The sequence below is a fragment of the Prosopis cineraria genome, unplaced genomic scaffold (genome assembly GCF_029017545.1).
Source record: "Prosopis cineraria cultivar Desert tree isolate PC_DT_omini unplaced genomic scaffold, ASM2901754v1 PC12, whole genome shotgun sequence".
NCBI classification, from domain to species: Eukaryota; Viridiplantae; Streptophyta; class Magnoliopsida; order Fabales; family Fabaceae; genus Prosopis; species Prosopis cineraria.
The window spans coordinates 30076787-30085536 of record NW_026555343.1 but is presented as its reverse complement, the minus strand read 5'-3'; the positions used below and the strand labels follow the sequence as shown (position 1 = coordinate 30085536).

At 36.7% G+C, this 8750-nt stretch overlaps 1 protein-coding gene across 2 annotated transcripts; it reads left to right on the top strand.

The window, feature by feature from the left end:
• The first annotated feature begins 206 nt into the window (after window positions 1–206).
• LOC129288448 (polygalacturonate 4-alpha-galacturonosyltransferase-like) lies at window positions 207–7832 on the top strand. 2 transcript variants are annotated; one of them, XM_054925028.1, is made up of 10 exons: window positions 207–474; window positions 566–708; window positions 4769–4803; window positions 4916–4975; window positions 5081–5203; window positions 5334–5420; window positions 5518–5852; window positions 5974–6331; window positions 6486–7073; window positions 7188–7832. In XM_054925028.1, exons 2-10 carry the CDS (start codon window positions 579–581, stop codon window positions 7461–7463), a joined length of 1992 nt encoding a protein of 663 aa, XP_054781003.1. In that variant the 5' UTR covers window positions 207–474; window positions 566–578; the 3' UTR covers window positions 7464–7832. The 2 variants fall into 2 exon arrangements, with proteins under 2 accessions (XP_054781003.1, XP_054781004.1); XM_054925029.1 differs by having other exon boundaries at window positions 209–474; window positions 566–644.
• Window positions 7833–8750: the final 918 nt, after the last annotated feature.

Sequence of the window (8750 nt, the reverse complement as noted above, 5' to 3'; positions counted from 1 at the left end):
ATTTCATAATTATACTCCTTACCGACACGCTTTTCCTGGCCCCAGCCAATTGCTGAGCAGGTAACGACGTCGTCATCGTTCAGCGCTCCGCGCCGTTCTCAATTAATAAACAGGAAAATGATGTAAATAATTGCTTTGCGTTGCCTGATTGATGCATAAAACTGCGTGAGAAATGAAGAAAGGAAGAACGTGATAGAAAGTGAAGGAAAATAAAAGAAAAGAAAATATCATCAAACAACCTGCCTCCCCGTTTTGTTCTCTCTATTCTTCTCCATCACTCCGTCTCTCTCTCTCTCTCTCTCTCTCTCTCTCTATGCAGTCTCACCTTTCCTTTCTCGACTTCTCGTTCTTGCATTGTGTCTGGATTGGAGTTCTTGGATTTCTTTGTCTTTCGCTGTTGATGGATTTTGACTAGCATTATACCATAGTCACTCCCAAGCAACACTTCAATCAGATCCCTCTGCAATTGGACCTGTATATCTCTCACTTCCGCTTTAACTTTCATTCTTTCTATCTTCAAATGTTGCTTTCTCACTCTGGGTTTATTTTTCCTTTTCTTTTCAAGGTCTTGATTCACAATGGCGCCCAAGAGAGGGCTATTCGTCAGCAGAAGTAGAAGCAAGGGATCTCATTTCCCTCTTCTGGTTTTCATTTTCCTCTGTCTTCTTGCGCCTTTGATTTTCTTCGCTAGAGTGCTTATTACTGCGGGTTAGTCCCGATTCTGTGATTCTTGAGTATTTTTCCTCCCCTACTCTAGGATTTAATACATGCCAAACGTTGATTCGCAGATCTCAGCAAGAAAATAGTGATTGCATGATTTTTAATTAAGTGGATGTGGTTAGTTTTTTGTTGATACATACTCGTTCTTTTGTCTGATTAGAAAGTCTTTTCGTAGATTACGATAGTTTCTGTTTAACTGGTTAGGAAACGAATTCCAGGTTGAGTCTTTGGTATTGCTGTCTTTTCTGTGTGCATATTTAGAACATGCTTGTTTTTTCCTATTGGCTGCCATGGGTTCAATAAGATAAGGAAAGGGTGATTCGTTTGATAATTGCGGTCGCAAGATTTATGCTTAATGGAGCGCACTTCAGTTGTGCTCCTTGTGGGACTAGAAAGCTTATCTAGTGCTGCCGTAAATTACTGATAGTATCATGTTGCAATTTTTATGGGTGCTTGTAGTTGATACGATGTATGGTTGATATAGGTATTACATTGAGATTCTCGGAAAATTTCGCAGCTGTATTAAGTTCGTGTTAGGAGAGTGGCCCCAAAAATAGTACATTTTTGGTCTTTAGGAGCACGGAACATCAAAGTTGGCTGTGTCTGGCGGTCCTAAGAGAAAGCACCTCTAAGAGGCCAAGGCAAAGTGGTGGCAAGGGTGTCCAGTTATTGCATAACTGATAGCATATTTTAAATATTAAAAGCAAGCAATAAATATGATATGGAAATTTATGGAGAATGCTACTTGTTTGCAATTTCTTCAAATAAGCCACAGGGCTCAGTGAAATTAGCAAATGGAGGAATGCAGCGTGGTTACAGTGTCAAAGAAGATATATTTGACATTATAATGCAGGAAATGCAGAAAATTCAATAAATAAGGCAATGGCCTCAAGTTCTACAACACAAAATCTTGTTGAGATTATGGATAACATGATAGAGGCATGGGAAATAATCTAAATCATTTAAATGTTGATGTCATGTCTGTTGAGGATGATAGTAATCTTCTAAATTTCTTGGCAATTTGTGTCAATCTAATATTTGATTTCTTCTTTTATTAGTTGTTGATAATGTTACTGATGATTATTTGAATATTCTTTTAAGATGTTTGTGTTGCTTTGCCTATTCTTATTCCTTGCGCATATTTGGGTGAAGGAGTTTTTCTTAGCATCTTTGTTACTGTTGCATTACTTGCTGAGGCACCCCTCTTTCATTAATGAAAAAAACTCAGCAGGTTATGAACTCCAGAAAAGCAACATTCTTCTTGACAACAACAATAACAACAAGCCTTATCCCATTAGGTGGGGTCGGCTACATGGATTATATGACGCCATTGTGCTCTATCATTTATTAAGTTTTTAAGAATATTATTAATTAAAAAGTCTCGCTCAACCACCTCAAAAAGTGTTCTTTTAGTCTTCCTTAAAGTCATCTGTCCCACTCTCCTCATAGGTGCCTCCTGTGGTCTTCTTTGTACATGTTCAAACTATCTCAAACGATTTTTTACCATTTTTTCTTCAATAGGTGCCACACCCACTTTTTCTAATATTCGCTCATTTTGAATCTTGTCTTTACCTGTATATCTACACATTTATCTCAACATTCTCATCTCTGCTATTCCAACTTTATGTTTTTGCTGTCCTGTCAAAGCCCAACATTAACTACCATATTCTTCTAGAATCAATTCTTTTTTTTTTTTTTGGGAAGTTAGATGATCCACAGATGTTATAGATTATTAAGCATGGAGGAAATTTTCAAGCTGTACTTAGATGGTTTACAAATTAATTGTGAGCATGCCTTGGATATGGCATAACACATAGCATTTATCTATCTAACCTGAGGGGCAGTGCTCTGAGACCCTGGTCTCTGAATATTGTTAAACTTGCAAATCCTTTCATACAAATTCTTGTTTAGAATGCGAGTTCCATATCTTAGCCTTAGCAGGTAGATAGCGCCGAGATTGGAGAATAGGTTAATTTAGTCCAATAAATAATTCTTTCTTAAAAAAATTCATAGAAATCTTCATTGCTGAAGATAGTGACAATGAACCATACAGAATATATATCCTTTATTCTGTACTTATAGCTGCACCTGTACATATATTTAGAAAAGATTATTAGTACAATACTTCTGTCTTTATCTGTTCAAGTTGGTAGGGGTGGATTGCTTTGGCATAGGTTATTGGAAAATAAACTGAGTTAGATTGGTTTTGACTCAGCTTGGTCTGATTTCAACCCTAAGTGCAACAAGGGATTTTGATGAAGTGACATTACAATCTAAAAGGCAAGGAAAGAAAGGCTTGTAATAAAGTCAGTGAAATGAAAAAATCTATAAAAATTATTGATTAATTTGAAAATTGAGCAGAGGATTGAGGTCATGACATAATGGATTGAGGTTGTGACTTCTTTGTCGGCTTGATTCTTTGTCAAAGAACTGCTTGATGTACTAGCTTTAGCTGCGTAGTAACAGAATGTAGCCACTGAGGCATTGGCTCTCCAAGGACAGCCAATTGATGGAATCCAAGGTTAAATGGGATGCGTAGTCTTGTATTGAATAGTGTGGATAGCTATGTGGACATTTAAGTGGGTTGCACTTCTAATTTACTTGGGTGGTTCTTGGTTGAAGTATCTAGGCTCTGTTTAGATGCAGATTTTTCTAGCAGTTCATTGGGTTTATTTTTTATTGAGTAATTTGGAGTATGAAAGAAGTACCATGAACATGGTTTAAGATAGTCACTTGTAATTTGAGGATTTTTATGCATGGTATTTTGACCTGCTGAATTGCAAGCACTGCAATAGTGCACAAAGTGTATATTGATGTGCTGAAAGATTGTAATGGCTTGTTCTCTTTTAAATGAGTAAGAGTTTTATGGCTTCTTTTCCGCTTTGTCTTTTGACATAGGAGTTTTATAGCAACAGTTTGGTTGAACTATCTTATTTCTAAAATGTAAAAGTTAGGGTCTCACACAAACAAAGAGAAGAGAGGGAGAGAGAGAGAGATGCACATGCATAATGTTTGTGTTATGCTTATCTGTAGATTTGCTTCATATATTTCCTTCACCATTCGTTGTTATTATGTTTATCAGTAAGGATAGTTTCTCTTTAATGACTTGTGGCGTGTTTTGTACTGCTATGGCTTATGTGATGGTGGGCATGAAGTAGGATTGGTGTGGTTAATGTAATCAGAAAGTGGAAGGAATATCTTTTTTTTTATTTTTTTACTTTTTTATTTTTGGGGGGTTGTTAAAGACTTGAAGTGGAAGGAATACTCAAGTCGGCAGTTCACGATCTTGGTATACATTTTGATGTAACACACACACACACTTGCACCAATCTGAATAGAGGGAGAGAGTAGAGAGAAACCAGAAGGAAAGAAATAAAGAAGATGAAGACAGAACAGTGGGGGAGCATGAGGGAAAGGCAGAACGCAGAGAGAGAGAGAAAGCTATCAGATTTTACACACAATACTCATTCATTCATCAAGAGTGTTCTTACAAGAGTAAAGCCTAATCTATTTAAACTAAACTTTCCTGCCTATTAAGGAAACCTTAATAACTTGGCTAGATAAAGCTAATATTCAGATTTCCCTCTTTACAAATGTATTGAAATAACACAAAATTAACTTACTTCTTCCTGGATAGGTTTCTTACAGGCAACATACAATGATAATAAGCTACTAGCCTAGGTTTCTTCAAATATGTTATTCTCATATTTCATCACATTTTAACAGAGACATGGAAAATTCTATTTTGGTTAATTAGCCTTACCAGGTATGTCTCAAATAGGTTGTGCTGTGGCTTAGTGACTTCTTATTCTCTGTTGTCACTTCTCAGTGACTGTTAATATGTGAGAACCAAGATAGAGTAGGAAGTCCTTCACTGAGATTATTGTTTTCTTGCATTACCTTAATGTTTCATCCTCCCCAGTTCCAACCCCCTGAAGGACAACAGAAAATCCTTATTAGCTCTAGCTTGCTTTTGTTTCTATATGCATATGTTTACACGTTCAAACCTGAGTTTTTTCCTCCTGATAATATCAAGGGCTTTGTGCAGGTCAAGATGGCATTTCAACTGTTCCAAGCAAACAGGTACCGTGGTTTATGCTTCCCAGCGTTAGTGGTTATATATCCAATAGACTCTTGATGCAGCTTCTATCTGTTTTCATTTGTACATCTTAAAGAGAGTTGTTGACTGCTGCAGGCTTCCAAATGGCAAGAATGGCAGGCATTGCACGACCTCAGATCACTATTTTCAAAAGAGGTACTTACAAGCTGATGTAGATTTACTTTTAAACCATATCTCTTCATTTTTTTGGTGGTTGTTTACATTTTATTTTCTGGCATTTTAATTAATATTTCCTTTTAGGTTCTTGACGTAATTGATGCCAGTACAAATGATATGGGGCCTTTAAATCTTGATAACTTCAGAAAAAACAATTTTTCTGCTTCTTGGAGAGTTGAATTGGAGAATTCAAATGCTACGTTTGAGGTTAGAGGATTGATATTCTTGTGCCAGAAATTTGTTCTTCATGTTATACCTTCATTTCTGCAGAAATGAACTATTATTACGTTGCTGCTTCTAACCCCTTTTCATGTTTTTATATGTTTTTTTTAATTAGAAACTAAACCAGCCAACAATGCATAGTAGACAAGGAAACCTGAAAGTTGAGCAGGGAACTGATAATCCTGCACAGCAAGCACGGAGGGTGAGACTCTGTATTTGATTTTTATTTTTTTGGGATTCAATTCCTTTGGGAATTAGGAGCAGTACTTTGAACTTGAATACACTAATTTTATTTGCAGCAATTGATTGATAAAAGGCGTGGAAAGCGTGCTGCCGAGTTGGTTAAACAGGATAATGAAGTGCTTGTAAAACTTGAAAATGCAGCTATTGAACGCTCCAAATCAGTTGATTCAGCAGTTCTGGGAAAATATAGCATTTGGAGGAAAGAAATGGATAATGAAAACTCTGACTCTACTGTACGGTTGATGCGGGACCAAATGATTATGGCTAAGGTGTATTTAAGCATTGCAAAGATGAAAAACAATCAAGAACTGTATCGAGAATTGCAATCTCGACTTAAAGAGAGTCAACATGCTTTAGGTGAGGCAGCATCTGATGCTGACCTGCATCATAGGTAGTGCACTATCTGGCTGTTTAATTTTCTCTCAAGTTTATATCTTGTGTTGACAATTCTACATCCCCTTTCTCTGATATTTCTGACTAGCCTTAACTGCTCAATTTTCAAAACTTTCAAGTGTGCATGAGAAAATCAGGGCTATGGGCCAAGTCCTGTCTAAAGCAAAGGAGCATTTGTATGACTGCAAGTTGATCACTGGAAAATTGAGGGCAATGCTAGTAACTGCTGACGAGCAAGTAAGGAGCTTGAAGAAACAGAGCACTTTCCTCAGTCAGTTGGCTGCTAAGACCATACCAAATGGAATTCATTGCTTATCCTTGCAGCTTTCCATAGATTACTACCTCCTTCCTCCAGAAAAGAGAATTTTTCCCAAGAGTGAGAATTTGGAAAATCCAAATCTCTATCATTATGCTCTTTTCTCCGACAATGTGTTGGCTGCATCTGTTGTTGTTAACTCAACCATCAAGAATGCCAAGGTGACTTAGGCTGCTTTTTCCTGTATTGGCATGTGTGCGCATGAGTCTTTCACGCACATTCTTTCTTTTCTGCATGTCAATTTTTAAGCCTGTCCAAGTAGGACTTAAGAATCATATTATCTAACTCTGCATTTTCTTTTCTTTGATATTGTAGGATCCTTCTAGGCACGTTTTCCACCTTGTTACTGATAAATTAAACTACGCAGCCATGAACATGTGGTTTCTGTTAAACCCTCCTGGCAAAGCTACAATCCATGTTGAAAATGTTGATGAATTTAAGTGGCTAAATTCATCCTACTGCCCTGTATTGAGGCAACTTGAATCTGCTAGTATGAAAGAGTATTATTTCAAGGCAGGCCATCCAAACACACTTTCTTCTAGTGCTTCTAATTTGAAGTATAGGAACCCAAAATATCTCTCCATGCTCAACCATCTAAGGTTCTATCTCCCTCAAGTATATCCAAAATTGGATAAGATTCTTTTTCTTGATGATGACATTGTTGTTCAGAAGGATTTGACCGGACTGTGGGATGTGGATCTTAATGGGAAAGTGAATGGAGCAGTTGAAACATGTGGCGAGAGCTTTCACCGATTTGACAAGTATCTGAACTTCACAAATCCCCATATTGCTAGAAATTTTGATCCAAATGCTTGTGGTTGGGCATATGGGATGAATATTTTTGATCTGAATGAGTGGAAAAGGAAGGATATCACTGGCATTTATCACAAGTGGCAGAATATGGTGCGCCATTTAATATAAAATTGGTTTACAGTTTACACGACGTCTATCTTCAAAGACAGTTAAGGGACAGAACTGATCTTTCTCTGACCATCGTTTTTTCTGTCTGTTTTTCAGAATGAAGATAGGTCGCTTTGGAAGCTGGGGACTTTGCCTCCCGGCCTAATAACATTTTATGGGCTTATACATCCCCTACATAAGTCATGGCATGTACTTGGTTTGGGTTACAATCCAAGTGTCAATCGATCAGAGATCGAGAATGCTGCTGTTATTCACTATAATGGCAATATGAAGCCATGGTTAGAGATTTCCATGACCAAATATCGCTCTTACTGGACCAAGTATGTCAAGTACGATCATCCTCATCTTCGGAACTGCAAGGTAAGTGAATGATCTTGCTTCCTAAATGCACAGAAGGCTACTCTTTCAACAGCCCTGGGGTGGTCAGAATGATAAAGTGTCTTAGAAGGGATAGGATCAATCCCATGTGCTGTATTTTCACCAAATCATTTCCTTTCCACATCATTGATTTTTGTTTCCTATTCATTTGATTTGTTCTCACCCCACAACACCCCCATTTGAAGTAGGCAAATAATTAGTATACCTTGTTGGCTATATAAAATCTTTGTCTTGTAGAATACCCTGAAGCTTAAGGACAGGAGTAGAAATTGAGTATAATTTTCTGCATTCTTTGAAAATAGCATTGTTCACTTGAATACTTGAATGTGTTACTGTGGAGCTAATTTTCTACACTTATTTGTTATATCAGTTGTACAGCTGGTCGAGTACTTTTTTCTTTTTTTCGGCTGTTTTTTGTTGTGGAAATTTGTAGGTGAAATTGGACTTGAGGCGAAATCTCTGCATTTTCAGGTTACTAGAAACTGCTTCATTCAACTAGGCTTTAATTAGATTTTAGTTGTCAAGTACGAAGTATGACAGGTCAATGTTGTATACTTGTAGGCGGTGGTCGCATTTATTTATTTAATTTTTTTGGCGAAATACAATTTCTAAGAGGGTCACTGAAAATTGTTGTCATTCATTTGACCTCTACTCGAATTTTAGGCATCAATCGAGTCCAAAATTTTAGAGGTCCAATTTCAAATGCGAGACAAATGCTTGAGGTGCCCATTATGGGAGACGACGGGTTCATTTAACTGTTGACTTGTAATTTTTTTTTTTTTGAATTACAACTCGGATAAATTTTAGGGAAAATTAGAATCAGGGATTCTGTTAAATTATTAATTTTAATTTTATTGAAATTTTATTGAAAGATCATTCGGAGACAATCTCATTTTCCAAGTGGATTATTTGTTTTGTTCTGTTTTAAATAACGATGTTCAAAACTGATCCAAATCAGGTGGATCGAATGGAACCAAAGCGAACCAACACTGATTGATATCAAGTTGCAATCATGTCTGGTTTAGATTTTAACTTGGACAAATTAATACGTTTTATCCACGTTTTAGTTTTAGTTTTAGTTTTGTTTTTGGGCCTGATCTACGTTTTAGTCTCGGAACATGGACCAAACGTCACCAAACTTCATTGTTCTTGCATAAGGGTTTTTTTTTTTTTTTGGAAGTTTTAAATATCATTTCAGATCCTATTTTAAAAGCAAAATAAGCCACAAAAAAAAAAAAAGTAAAAAACACACACACGGTGTAAAATTGTAAAGTAATAAAA

Coding starts and splice junctions, on each gene's coding strand:
- LOC129288448 (XM_054925028.1), top strand. CDS start 579: ATGGCGCCCAAGAGAGGGCTATTCGTCAGCAGAAGTAGAAGCAAGGGA. Junction 5,204..5,333: donor ATTCAAATGCTACGTTTGAG/GTTAGAGGATTG, acceptor TTTTTTAATTAG/AAACTAAACCAGCCAACAAT. Junction 5,853..5,973: donor GATGCTGACCTGCATCATAG/GTAGTGCACTAT, acceptor AAAACTTTCAAG/TGTGCATGAGAAAATCAGGG.